At 38.4% G+C, this 15,349-nt stretch overlaps 1 protein-coding gene across 2 annotated transcripts in view; it reads left to right on the forward strand.

Moving 5' to 3' along the window:
• Positions 1–589: 589 nt before the first annotated feature.
• The window catches only part of LOC134347941 (RNA-binding protein Nova-1), a 273,130-nt gene continuing 258,370 nt past the window's right edge, over positions 590–15,349 (forward strand). Inside the window, exons 1-3 of one of the 2 annotated variants that reach the window (XM_063050610.1) lie at positions 590–789; positions 1,281–1,442; positions 2,747–2,890. In XM_063050610.1, coding sequence (XP_062906680.1) covers positions 1,307–1,442; positions 2,747–2,890 — 280 coding nt within the window. In that variant the 5' untranslated portion in view covers positions 590–789; positions 1,281–1,306. Of the gene's footprint in view, positions 790–1,002; positions 1,443–2,746; positions 2,891–15,349 lie in introns of those variants that run through there. The other variant, XM_063050617.1, reaches the window with a different exon arrangement.

Here is a 15,349-nt window from a genome sequence, read left to right on the forward strand (position 1 = left end):
AAATTATGCAAGATGTTAGATCAAACTGTATAACTGATGAGCATTTCTTTTGGTCTTCAAACCTGTTCGTTGCTTGATACTACTTGTTTCAGCGAACGACCAAATAAACGAGAATTATCGATGATGTGCTATTTGGAATACTCAAACACTGAAGGTTCTTCTTTTTATTATTCTTGTGATCATAACAAGTTGCGTTTATTAACACTGCGATTTCAGCTATTTCTGAGAACTGCAAATAACTAAACTGCTTTGCATTTGAGAGGGATGAAACAGCGAGCTGAATTAGGGAAGGAACGCGATTAGAGCTTCGTGGTACCCCTCTCGCACCGCATCCTCCGGCACTACGGTTCACCCTGACTGGTATGCCAGACACGCGCTCCGGTACCCCCGGGAAGCGGGGCCCGTTACGCGCGCTCCAGCACGTAAAGAGGCTGGGCTGTGTCTTAGCACTGAGTGCACAGGAGAGGCAGGTGGCGGTCACTACCATAACATGAACACCAGTCAGGGCTTATCTCTCTTTCTTTTCAACCAAATAAAAGCAATGAAATAGAGCCCGGCGAAGATTAGAAACACCGATGCAAGGATAAGGGGCTTTAAATTGGGTGATACTATCTTGCTCTAGTATTTTGCGACTTGTGCGTACACACATCGCGAAAGGGAGAATTGATGCACCGTGCACAGTGACAGGCAACTCCCGTCGGCAGCGCTGCGCTCACGCGTGGGCGCGCACACATCGCGGCGCTCCGACTCCGGCGGCTCACCCCGCACCCGGCGGGGGCTGGGGGAAAGGTGGGTGTGGGAACGCCGACTGGCGATTCGATTGGTCGGCCGGCGCTTGCCAATCAATGTCGCCGGGTAATTGAGCGTAGTGTTAGATTGCGTTCGCCATTGTGAGAGTGAGAGGCCGCGCGCGTATTCGCGCGGGAGCGAGGAGGTAGCTGCGTTTGCTTGAGCTGAGTGACCTCTGACCCTCTTCCCCCCCCTCCGCCTCCGCTGAAAGCGGGCAGCTGCAACGCTGACAATGAGCGGAGCGGCACCGAGCGCGGCACTAGCAGCAGCTTTACCATTAGTATTAGACTAGGAGCCCCGTGCATTGCCACATATCTCTTACACTCACTCACTCACTCACCCACCCACCCTCTTTGCCTCTCATTCACACCCTCCTTCCCTTCTCTCTCACTCCTCATCCCTTCCCTCCCTCACACTTCATCCATTCCCCCCCTTTTCTTGTACCTTTACAAATATCTTCTATAATTACCTTCTCACCGTATTTTCTGCAGCCACACACACACACAAACAAAACAACATGATGGCGGCAGCACCCATCCAGCAGAACGGGACCCACACGGGGGTTCCTATAGACTTGGATCCCCCCGACTCGAGAAAGCGGCCGCTCGAAGCGCCTCCTGAAGCTGGCAACACCAAGAGAACAAACACTGGCGGTGGGTATCTCCATTTATTCTCCTTCTGCGTCGCCCCCTCCCCCAAAAATCCCTTGGAAAAATGGCGTCTGTTTTGTTCGCAACATATTAAAATTGTAATTTTTGGGGAAAGAAGACATACCCTCGGTATTGATATCTTGCCTTTCATTCCTGGATGACATGAATCAGTGGCAGAGCTCTGGTGGCCATGAACTGGCAAGAACTGCTACGATTTGGATTGTGGGCTGACTAGCGGTTTTAAAGGAGTCCACTTTCCATCGTTTATTGCATATTAGCAGTAGGGCGCAAGTAGGGGAAAAGGGATTGCGTGGTTATTCGCCTTTTTGGGGGTTAGCGAGATGGTTGTGTATTTGCGAGTTGCAGACTCCGTAATGATTAACACCGTATAATTTAGTTGTAGGGGAAATTAGCTGTTTTGTTCCAAGAGTGCGAAGAATCTTGACGTGTGTGATGTTTCTTGGGCATACGTTCTCGTTATTTTTTGTGACTGACAGTGTTACCTGTGTAACAACGAAGTAGTTGGATAGAGCTGGCAGAGGCTTGAAATTAAGTGATACTTAAAAGGATCTACTTTTACTTAAAGGATTTTACTTAAATGAGCTTAAAAGGATCACTGCTCTCTTAAGAAATCTGGGATTGTGCTGCCTCGTATCTGTGTTGTGGTAACATATCATTGTTGGGGATCAGATATAGAACCTGACTAAGTTCGGGAGAGAGGGATGCTAATCTTTCTTACACAGGGATGGTTCATTGATTCACGTGTTGTTGTTAATTATGTTCGTATCTTGTGTCTAAAAGTAAACAAACAATAAGAAATCATTAGGAGGGCTGCTGAAGAGCGTTAGCCGGTTACACTGCGTTTATTTATTTACAGTGTTGTATGTGGAGATATTTAACTGCGCTGCACGCAAACAGCGCGGTTTTATAGGTCAATTACAAATTCACAGTCACCATGGAAACCAGGACTGTCATCATCTTCTGATACATTATTCAAAATCCTTCTAAACATGGGTACGCAGAGACACTCTTTCTCCCTCTGCATCACAAAATGTCATTTATTTTTGTGACGTTTAACATTGAGTAACTATTTTTGAAATGTTCAGTAGTTGCAAATTTAATAAAATATATTATATAGACTAAAATATTTATTTCTCTACTAAACGCGATCATTTTCTTCAAAATTACCAATATACTAATTTATGATTACTCCGTTTTGCACCGGAATCCAGGGCATAGATTTGGGGGAAATCTGTTTGCCCTTTTATCTCCGACTTTGCAATAATCTATTCGTTTTCCTTTTGCAGAAGACGGCCAGTATTTTTTAAAAGTCCTTATACCTAGCTATGCTGCCGGATCTATTATTGGAAAAGGAGGACAAACCATTGTCCAACTGCAAAAAGAGACTGGTGCAACGATCAAACTGTCCAAATCCAAAGATTTCTACCCAGGTAGGTGAAAGCGAGTTCAGAGATAATAATTGACAGCAGAGCAAAAGGTTCCCCCAAATCATCGGACGATGTAATAAGAACATTTAAAGCGTGTTGTTCGGGAAGTGTAAGTAAGGTATTTTGCCTTCAGTCTACACTGTCAATGAAATTCTGTTGTAGTCTTCTGGTATGACATTTGAAGTATGTGTATTTGGCTCTAGTTATTCACCCATCCTCTTTAGCTGTTGAATTATGTTTCTGAATATGCCTATCCACCCTTCCCTGAAGATGGTTAAACGCGTGGGGGTGGGAGGGGGCAGGTGATAAATCTGTGTCTTTATTGCATTTATCAAATACATGTCGCCCGTGCTAATCACCCCCCCCCCGTAATAATTATCAGAACTTAGCTATTGCACAGTTGTGCCTGAAAACAACTTTTGTTCTGGAAGAAATTGTAAAAAAAAAACTCTCTGAGCTTGTCTGATGATGATTATGACGAATAACATTGCCAACACTCTTAGGTTCTGGTTTGGTAAAGACTGGTGTTGGGTGTCCGATTTAGTTCTGTCATTCATTTGGCTTTGGGATTGTGGCTGAGGTGAAACGAGCTAAATTAGAAACCAGTGGCTTAATGACAAAATAAAAGATTACTGCTCTTCGTAAGCAAGCTGACTGAGAGTCCAGAGTTGCGTCCAATGGAATGAATGAATTCTGAGATCGAGATGGGACAGCTGGTGTGACGCTGCAGTCGAGCAATTGGGGCATTTTATTTCTCGGTGACATTAACTGGGTGAGAGAACAGACACGTTTCACTAGACCCAATTCATGAATGCTGTACAAACTACTTACCGTGTGGCTTTTCACCCTCGGTTGTTGTCAAATCGAGGCAGGCGCTCTATAATAAAATAATACCGGACTGCCGTCAAGTTGCAAGCGCCCATTCCTAAATAGAATGATTTTGACAACTGGAAACAGAGCTTCGTTCTGATTATATTATCTTATGCGATGTAGAAAGGTTTCAGGTTTATGCGATTTAATGTTTGAATTGCAAAGAATCGTTTTCTCTTCAGGCCCAGGGAGATCCATTTCATACCTACCATCACAAACGAGGCGAATACCACTTTGTGATTGTGTTATGTTTGTGTGTTTGATTTCCACCTTTCTTTCAAGCTTCATGAACAGACCCCTGTTGCACCCCCCCCCACACACACACACACACACACCACACACCACACACCACACACACACACACACACACACACACACACACACACACACACACAAATTGTGCCTGCTACATGCAAGCACGTGTGGTTGTGTTGGTATCAGTCTGAATAACCCAACTCAAGGTACGTGGTCTGTGATTCGGTATGCGTTTAAGTACCTTAAAGATGTTAGACTTTGTTGCTCAGCAATTATATCCCGCAGATATGTTCTAATGGACTTGTCATGGAAAAGATGATTCCCCACCTCCATAACTGATCTCACATAAAAATAATACTCCTTTGAAAGATTCAAAATCTTCCATTTTTCTTTTATACTGAGCTAATTTCGGAATGCATTTCAATTACGTTGTAAATCTGGGAATTTTTCAGCGACGCTTGGCCCATTTCCTTACTAAGTGAAGAGTGTAAGCACTCTGCCAGCTCTCTTAATAATAAGTAGAATGTACGAATGTTTCACTATCACTCAGTAAGGCTGTCAGATTTATTTAAGGCGGTGTGAGGATTCAAAAGGCACCCTTCTACGTGATCCACATCCTTTACGCTGTTGCACCCAAAAGATGTTTGTGGCAAAAGAGGGCAGACATAACCACGAAATACTTTACATCTTACATTTGGCACAGGAATGACATTACAAAGTTAGTTTATTAACAAAATATAATGACTGGAATCACCCATAGCACTATGTCTAAACATTTTCTTATATTTAACCAATGTAATATGCTTATGTTGACTGCCTTTTTGATTATTTATGCTGATCTGTGTTGCACTACATGAAATAATATTTCAAATCGTCATAATTTGATCATTGACTTGTCAATTGTAACAGCATTGTGATTGCAGGAAGTGCATCATACCCAGTACAGCAATGCAGACTACTGAATAGCAGTGCCAAACTTTATTTGTTACCACAACACCAGGTTTCCCTTTTTTGTCACAACTAATGTACATTTAAAAGTTAAAATAAAAAAAATGTAATAAGCAAGCCTGTTGGGATTTATCCCTTCTGCACTTGATTGACAGTTAAAGCTTATACTAAAGGTGGATATCCACTTTTGCATTTACTGAGCTGTTCAGTATAATTACCAGTATTTATAGTGCTGCCATTTGTTTTCCAGTATAAACTTTTAAAAATACTCTCGATGGAACTAATGCACTTAAGTTTTAACATAAGTTTTGGTCAATATCATCAATTAATCCGCTATGAATAGAGATAAAATGGCAATGTGGATTATTTAATGATCATGTTTTCTGTTTGCATGTAGTGTTGCTTTAGAATCTATTTTAGCCTGCATTAAATATGGTATATGTAAATTCAGTGCATTGTTTAATAAACATATCACAATTGCCTGTTAATTGGTCATGAAGATGCTGTTTTTCTTTAAAGAAGCATATTTTTCATATTACTCCTAGTCAAAGCACCTTAATGTTGTAGATGTTATTATGCAGTGGTATAAGATCAGTTGCGAAGTAAAAATATAGTTTAGAAAATTTGCCAATAACTGTACCGCCGAATTCCATGATAATAGATATTTTACTGAATTGTTCGAATCAGAGTTTTTATACCATCCTGGTTGCAGCTATAATACGTTTTGAAAAAAATAGAATGCAAAATTCAAAATGAACACAAGAAACAGAGGGGTGTACTTGATTAAGCTTTCGAAGCATTAATCTATAGGAACAAAAAGAAAATCGGCATTTCAACTCATTGGAAATACTGACTGAAACTGTAGTTATGGTTCAAATTAATGTGGAATCCTAAAAGATAGAAAGATGTTTCTGCACTACATGACAATAAACAATTAAAGTATGCTAACTGATGTATTGGAAAGTAACTGACTGCTCTGTATTTTACATTTAACATTCATAATATTTGTATGTTAATTTCAAGTTATTTTATTATTTTGTCAAATAACTGTTTATTAAAGGCAGTCTTCTTTCAAAAGAACTGCCAAATTTATTGCTGTTTGAGCTCCTCTGTGTGTAATGTTCTGAGTTGCTAAAATGATACATTTTCTATTTCATAGTGATACATTACTTTTAACTAAAGTCGCCACTCTCTGTTAATTTTCTGATGTCTGCTGAAGCAGAAAATTGCAATCATACCAATTTTGGGCAGAGCCACATCCTTTACTGCTTTATATCTCGTTTTTACTAATGCCATATGCATGTAGTGCTGAACTCTATTTGAGGATTGAAGACATTGATTTCACTTTGTGAAGAACTTTCTAAAGTCTAATGATATAACTAATGCCCTATAGTTTTTAATAATTAAGTGAAATTTCAAAAATTTGAGCAGATATTATGTTACAGACGGTACAGTTTAAGATATATCAAGTGCACCGCATGCTTAATATGTAATTGAAGTTCTAGATAATGTTATACTTTATCATTGGTGATAGGAAAGGGTGATGTGTTCCCAAAACTCTGAATTACTGCAGTAATGTCACATGTAGAATATAAAGCAGCTCCAGACATTTCATTGAACTTGGCCAGTAGCATGTGGTATGAAAGATAGTTTGTTCGAGGAAGAGCAAAAATGGTTGTGGAGATTTTTGATCTGTACAATCCCTTTCTTAAGATGATGCATGCTTTTGCCAGTCTACTTGCCAATTATCCAGTAGAGCTGCCAGTGTCTTTGAATTACAGAAAGCTCTTGATGCTGCAGCCTTTTTTAGTGTTAAAAACCTCAGTAGAATCGGGATAGGGAGGTGACGTGTTGACATATAGTAGGTCACCAGCTGCACCCACTGACAATTCTTAACAGGACAGCTGCTGGTCATGTGATCTTTGTTGTTGGACTTAAATGGTTACTTTCTTTTTGAACAAAGGATTTATCTGTGTCAAAGTTAAGAAATAAAGGACCAAGCACTGTTGGGATGAGGTAGAGAAAAGCAGGGATAGAAAAAACACATTCAAAAATATCAATGTGGCTGGGAATACTAATAGTTAGTCACATGCTTACTTGAAACATCCTCTATGACTTGTGGTAATTTTCAGAATCAACTAAATTATGACAAAGTGTTGTGTAAAGTTAGTTTTACTGTAAGTTAGAAAGAAAAAAATTAACAATATTTATGAATTCTGAGTTAAATTTAACAAATGGATTAACACATTTACCATTACGGGATGCAAACAAAAAATTACTTGCGATTATGTGTTGATTCATTGGTTTACTGTCTGGTGGCTTAGTTGTTACATTAGTAGATTAATAACCGAGAGACCAAAAGATATAAAATCAAATTCCACTAGGGTAGCTGATGAAATTAGAGTCAGTTAACTAAATAAATTTTGAATAAAAAGAAAGGAAGCTGTTTAAAAACCAAATATCCACTTTACTTAAGTTCTTTAGAGGAAGACCCACAATTGATTCTATACACCAGTGTCAATATTGTCCAGACATTCAGATAGGCCTACTGATTGCATCAAACCTGACTGCAAACCTTTCATCACCATGTAATCTTATTAAGAATGGAGAACTAACACTGGGCAATAATACTTCAAATGATAAATTGTATAAATTCGGTAAGTTATGTAACTTTCCTCACTTTATTCAATTATTGTGCCACTTGTATGTAGTAATAGTTTGAACATTAAGATGCAGTGCTGACAAAAGTATTCATTGTTGGATGTTGATAGCTTAGATACCACGACCCCTATATTTACAGGAGGAGGAGCTCTGCCTGATAATCGTTACAGAGAAGCTGGGCTACCTGTAAGTTGCATGAAGCCAGCCCAGTAACAGGTGCATAGATATATGGCTGGTTGCATAGTTGGCACAGCTTGATTTGGAGGGTAGGGGAGAGAATGGAGGTCGTGGTCTGTAGAGTGTGACAATCAGGAATGAGGGTAAACTAATGCCTGATCACAGTGAGAGATTGTGCAATTGGGAAATTTGTTTGCTTGAGGGACTGTGGGAGAAGTATTTCGGCATCTCTTATCCATAAGCATTTCTGGAAAAGCACTTAGCTCTTACATGGTATCAATATTGTCTCTCTTTACCTGTAAGAAAATAGATGATACCCACACAAACTTATTTAAAATTTCTCATGTATCCCCCTTTTCCTCAGCTTCAGTTAAAATTAAGATCTGATTTTATTCTGGATGTATTATCTGGGAATATTTATGTTTTATCACTTGTTTTTATTTGGTTTTAGTTTGGAAGTGTAGAATATTTCATGATTTTTAATTTCAGTTTATATACATCGGAAAAAAAATGAAATGCTTTTTATTAACTTTGTGCATGGGAAAATAACACAATTTTCCTGTCCCGATTGCTCCCTTTTCCTTCCTCCCCACACCTCAACCCCTTCCCCCAGCCAAACAAAATGTCACTAAATGTATACATTCCAACATAGAGAAATTAAGCCATGTGCTCATATCATAAGAATCAGGATTGATTCTGACAACATAAGAAACAGTTGTCAACTGTTCAACTATTAAAAATTATTAAAATAAATCCTCACTTGTGTTTTTATAATCCAGAAATCGAATAAAGTAATAATTCTGAATAAAAATGATTTTGCATTGTTCCTGGTTATATATTATTATGTAATCGTACTTACTGCCCATTACGCTGCTGGTATTTGGGGCAGCAATGAAGGTCCTCCATGTCTGTCAGTGTTCAGGGCTTTCTTCATCACATCAATAGCTTCCTCTCAGTTTTTTCTACAGTCAGTCATGCAAGTCCAGGGTAGAATCTCAGGAATACTATTGTACAAGGACTCTTCATTGCTATTTATGTAACAATTTTGTTTTTCTGGTCAGGGTTGTTAGCCCTAAGCTGAACCCTGAACCTGGAGGACCGATGGACCACTCTTAGTCTGTCCTCTAACCTTTGACCTGCTTGGCATGGGTAACCCTACCAACAGCCAAAGTATAAAACCCTGGCTTCAGCCAACATAGCTCTCTGGGTCGCTGAGGTGCATAAGCCTCCAGACCACGACAGGGTTGTGGTCCTCTTGGAGGATTATGTCATCATGTAGTAATTTAATCATGTAGTCTGGTTCAGCAACTGGAATGCTGGCTAAGAAAATAAAAATGTAAGTTTACTCAGATTGGTATAATCTGCAACCAAAATTCTGATCCACATCTGTTACTGGATGTAGTCAATATAAATAGTAATATATGTAAGATTTGCATTAATAATTATTACAAAGCAGTATTAATAACATGACACAAGTTTCTCTCTTGGTGGCATCTGTTGAATCTGTACTTCAACCTCAATGAGTGAGCGTTAAAGGAAATATTAAACGTGGTTTCAATGGCATTGTAGCCAATATATTGGACTGGTACATAGACTTTCCTTGTAAAGGAGTGTTGTAACATGTCAGTTTTAAAGTAGCTGGGGAAGAAGGTATTAACAAGCTGTCATGTATTAAATTAAAAATGTCTTTTATTTTTAATAAGGCCATTGGAAATATAAATTTAGTGATAGAAATCACTGGGTTCTCATTCTTGTATGTAACGCAAAAAAATATTTTTGATAGTCAGTGCTTTTCTGATTGGAAGTCCTGATTGATGTTGTTTTTGCTTTATATCGATGGTTTGGAAATGAATACGTGAGATGCAATAAGTGCGTTTGTGGATGATGCAAAAGTTTGTGATGTGGATAGCAACGAAGCATGTTCAAGGCTGCAACAGGAAATGGATTGGGCAGAGCGTTGGGTGGCGTGTCAGCAGATGGAACTTAATTCTGATAGATGCATTTTTGAGTAGGCCATACACATTAATTGGTGGAGTGCTAGGAATGTTGGTGAACAAGAAGACTTTGGGGTTCAAGTCCGTAGTTCCCTAAAAGTGGCAGCACAGATTAACAGGATGGTGTGAAAGATATATAGCATGCTTGCTTTCATAGGCTAGAGTTTTGGAATGTAAGAGTTGGGAGATTGTGTTGTAATTTTACTAATCACTGGTTAGGATATACTTGGAGTATTAAGTGCATTTCTGGTGGCAACACTATAGGAAGTATGTAATTGTGCTGGAGAGAGTACAGAGGAAATTAGAGGACTTTATTTATGGGAAGAGGTTGATAGGATTCACTGGAGTGATGAAAATTGAGGGGTAACTGGATAGAGCTATGTCAAATTATAAGAAACATGGATAGAGTAGCTGGTCATTTTTGCATGGTAGGAATGTCAAAAACAAAGGGGCTTGGGTATAACGTAAGAGGAAGAAGTATTAAAGGGGATTTGAAGAGCACATTTTTTTTAAAAAACACAGTTGATAACTGCATCTTGCTGCTGTTGGAAGTGGTGGAGTCAGATATGATCACCATGTTTAAGAAATGTTTAGACAGGCAGTTAACTAAGCAAGGCACAGAGGGAAATGGATCTAATGTGAGCAAATTTGATTGGTGCATATGGGCAACAAGGTCAGCAGAACGTGGTGAGCAAGAGAGCCCATTTCTGTGCAATGTCTCGGATATTAACTGTATTTCCAGCAGCCATTTTCTATGCACTATAAAGGTCAAAGATTTGAAATATTTTGGCACTGTTGACCCTTTAGAAATGTGGTTCAGATGAAGGGCCAACCTGAAATGTTAACTGTTTTCTGTCCATTGTTGCTGCTGAGCCTTCTGCGTGTTTCCAGCATTTTATGATTTTATTAATGGAATTCAAATGTGCTCTGAAATAAATTTTTGGAAGAGTTTTCATTTCATTGCCTTAGTGCAGACTATGTACTTGCACTGATGTCAACAATCTGTCATCTTCTTGTCCACTGACTGATAGAAGCCACTGATAATTATTGCTTGATGACATCAATTAGCAGGAAATAATGAAAAGCATCTTCTTTCATGGAATGCCCTTTAATTTTTTGCCATTCATCATTTGAATGTGTTTGTATGCACATTCACAGCAGATTACTGGATTACAATTTTTAATTAACACATTTGTGTAATTGGCATAATCCTAATTGAGTAATTATTGGGAAATAATTGGTTATAATTTCTGCAATAAGTCGAAAACTGGTGCTCTTGTACTGCGCTGTAGGTAAGAACGTGGGTTTACATGTCAAATTTATGGAATGGAGAATTTGAAATTGAAAAGCATTGCAGAAGCAGATGTTGTTGCTGGTTGTACTGATTTCTAAAAATTTTATATAAATTGTATTTTTAGTTCTCATCTGAATTACAGGAAGAGGTTTTCTAGTGTTTATGAAGTAGATTCTGACAGACCTAACTGATTCAGTGAGAGGTTTAGATTATTAAGCAGTGAAATCACTAAGTGTAAATTAAAAGCAATTATGATTTAATTAAATGCATGTAATTAACTGTCTTTAAAGACTCTATAATTTTATACTTTTGAAATGCAATTACTATGAAGAGGTTATTCAGTAGCATGTTTTGTGTAACACAATAGATATAGCATTTCTTGTAATATCATGACTGTACTGCACCTTTAAATTATTCCACCCTGTCAATATAAAATATTATAACTGAAATATCTTTATTCAATGAGAATAATAGGACTTTTGCTTTTTATGTATGCTATTATTAGGTATTAATATACTCTCAGTAACTAACCATTCCATTCAAAGGTTAACTGTAGGAATAAAGTTCTTGAAAATGTGTTAAGGAGTAACATGGAGTTATTACTTTCCTTGTTGGAGTTTTAACTTTCCTGGTAGAATATTATAAAGATCTATGGTTTCTTTGAAACAGTAGAACCTGTATTTTGCAAATTTGGTCAGCATCAAACACTTGGGTCAGACACAATAGAGTAACGTTCAATCTTCTGTTTGACATTCTCACTTTCAGAAGAGCACCGTTGCTCTATTTCCTAAATTTAACATCCTGGGGTGACTAAATGTGATTGTTAATCTGTGCGTTAGTGGTGGAGGCAATATGTCGCAGTAAATTGTTTCAGTAAGTTAAAAGAAAAGACTGTATTCACATTGGACCAAAGTGGATTTGAATCCTATCTTGGGTAGTAAAATTCTGGTTTAAAATCCAGTGTGCTGCCCCATGCCTTGGAAATGAAATAACCATGAAGCTGTGATTATTAACCACTGAATATGGCAGCTATTCCTCATTCTTTTTTTCTGCTGGAGATAAAGATGTGGTAACCCAGATCTTTGTTGTTTGTTGACCACAATGTTTAGTTGCAGCTGTGACACTGGAGACAAGCCAGGATACAAGCTCTACTGTTGTAGATCTGTCAAGCCACAACTCTTAGAAATAGAAATGACTTTTGCAGTCTGCATATGAGATTGTCATCCCATTTCCATCTTTGGATGTAGTTCTGATATAAAATAGAACAGCATCTGCAGAGATCTGACTGACAAACCTCTCACTGGGACTCATCATTGCATGCTGCAGCAGGTGCAGAGTTCTTTAGTCCTTTCAATGGTTTGGGAATTTTGTTTTAAAATTCATCAGGAGACTAGAGGGAATGTAGTCTTGAGAGCAGTGTGCTTGATGTCAGTTGTCCAGTGCTGGAATGCCGCAGGTAATTGGGCAGGACGGGTGAGAAATGTAGCGATGTGCTTCTCACGTTGCACTGCAGCTGCTGCCGAGTTTAATTAATCTGACCCGTAGAGGCTGTGGTGTCATGGTGCAGCATACATACACACAGACAAGAAATGGCTAGACTTGACTTTCTCAGTTCACATTGAGTCAGTAGTATCAACCAGATGGGAAGAAAAGCTTCTGCTGCTGTAAAAATGCCATACAGTGAGTTGAATCACAAAGATTAATAGTTATACCATTTATGACTTATCAGATTTCTGATAGGATAAAGTGCATTAAAATTATTTAGTTTGTGAAACAAAAGTGCAAACAGCTTAGCTAAAAGTGGACATCAGCTGTTGTTTTAAGGGTAGAACATCAATTTTGTTAAGTATTATGATCATGTTACTTCACAATGGTCGTTTGTGTGGATGTTGGCATTTCAATAATATGCTGTGTTGTTACTTACAGAACAATGGCACCCTTAACTTGTACTATATGTTTCCAGAGTATATTTTGTTTTGACCTCTGCTTTCTGCTAGAAACTAACTGAAATTAAGATGGATTTTCTTTCAATCTAGAGAAATGCGTTCCATGTTGATTAATGTTTGTGTTTTGAAAAAGCCTGCTTTTCCTTGGGATTTGTTGCTGTCACCACATGATATCCCCTCTAATTACTTTGTTTCCATAGATGAAGACTTTGTACAAGTATTGAAAGTAGAAAGCCTTGGGAAGTGAAATAGCATCGTCGGACATACAGGTTTGCCTGGTAGCCTGTTAGCAATCAGTGAGTGTGAACGTGGAGAATTCCTAACTGTAAGCAGGATATTATAAAGAGGACTAGATTATTGAGCCTTGTAGGCTGCATCAGAGCGACTTCCTGGTTGAATTGTGAATGAATCTCATGCCTCTTATTCCTTAATACCATTAATTAACAAGTTATCTATCTCAGACTTGGAACTATCAATTGATCCAGCATCCACTGCCATTTGTTGAAGAGTTCTAAAATTCTGTTGCCCTTTGCATGCAGAGGTGATTTGTAACTTTTTTTTCATCACCAAATCTTGTTCTAATTTTTAGAGCATTCACTCCTTATCTCCCAAACCAGGGTAAATGGTTTCTTGTTTTTCTCTCTCTTTACCCATTCAGTTCCCATTTAACAATGAAATACAATTATAGTACATTGCCTCCCAACTTTCTAAATTCGATGGAACGCAAATATTTTTTATCACTTTGCTGGATCACATGTCTGTGCAGAGAAGTATCAGTAAGCTGCAATGCACAAGTCAGCTTATTCCTGAATTCTGTGCCATGTAGCATCTAACTTCCAGCGGTGGGGCTGAGCTCAGAAGTGTGTACTTGGCCTTACCCATAGACAGTGCAGCCCTATTCTTTGAGTCGGTCACTGAGCTGGCCTGAAAAGTTCAGTGGAGATGAGAATAGTTGTACTTTACTTAATCCAAATATTTTAAATTGCTGCTATCACTTGTGTATTTTTAAGTCTTATAATTTTTTTTGATAATTCATCTCTGTATGACAATTTGACTGTAAGTATTTAATAAGGCCTTTGATAGTAGTGAGCTATCAACAGGTCATCAAAGTGACCTGGGGGCAGGGCTTCAGATCGCCAGTTTAGGGCTCATCATCAATTATAGTGTGGCTGCAATAGCAAGACCTGGACCTTTGGTCCCACAGGGCGACATAATATAGTGTGACCATGGGATTGACATAATCTAGCCTACAAATTTAGATATTGGAGTTAAATTATGCAGTCATTTGGCTAATTTTAGAGATACAAAATACTGCCTGCAGATACTGGAAATCTGGAGGAATTCAACCCAAAGCACCAACTATTGTACTTCCTCTATAGTTGCTGCCTGGCCTACTCAGTAGCTTTAGCTCCTTTGTGTATTGCTCCGTTTGGTTTATTTGCTACACTCATTACTGAAAAATGAATCCTTCCAAGTAATAATGGACTGGTAATGACGAATGACATTTTCCAAACCCTTCCAATTCCCTTTCTTTGCCTCTAGTAATATGACATTTGTAGTATATAGCTGTGGTGTTTAACTGTCTTAGTTAAATAGGCATTCATTTTACTACTGATCTTGTAAGGCATCATGAACATAGGAGCAAAAGAAATAAAGCAGGAGGTAGCCATTCGGTTTCAAGATTGCCTTGCTATTCATTAACCTCATGGATGATCGCCTACTTTGGCACCATTTTCCTGCCCTGCCCTGCATGCTGTAGCTGCATGTTAACTTTCAATAATTTGTTTACAATAACACCCATGTCCCTTTGAAGATGAATATTTTTCAATTTCTTACCTTTTAAATCATACGCTTAAAGCAAGATTTGTCTTTTCTCTATCAAATTGGATTGCCTTGCATTTTTCTATATTTTTCTTTAGTGGTCATGTTGCTGCTTTCTCATTAAGTTTGTCTATATCCCCTTGAAGTCTCCTAGCTATTTAGGTGACCTATATTTCTATCCCTATTCAGCCTCACCCCCTCCAGCTCTTTCACTGTGTAATAGTCAGGCTAAATCCTGGTAAAATGAAGTGTTTGTTTTTCACTATTCTGTGGTTGCTTATTGTTTTACATTAGGTTGAATTGAGTACCATTCTTTGTTATTGACACTGGGTTGAAAAGTACATGTTTTAACATTGTTGCTTGTACCAAATATTAACATGGTGTCTAACTGCTGGAAAAATACAATGCAACCACTTGAGTGAAAAATGTAATGGAAATGAGAAGATAAATAACGTTAACAACAGGAATTCTGCAGATGCTGGAAATTCAAGCAACA

This window comes from Mobula hypostoma, chromosome 1 (assembly GCF_963921235.1).
Source record: "Mobula hypostoma chromosome 1, sMobHyp1.1, whole genome shotgun sequence".
Classification (NCBI taxonomy): domain Eukaryota; kingdom Metazoa; phylum Chordata; class Chondrichthyes; order Myliobatiformes; family Myliobatidae; genus Mobula; species Mobula hypostoma.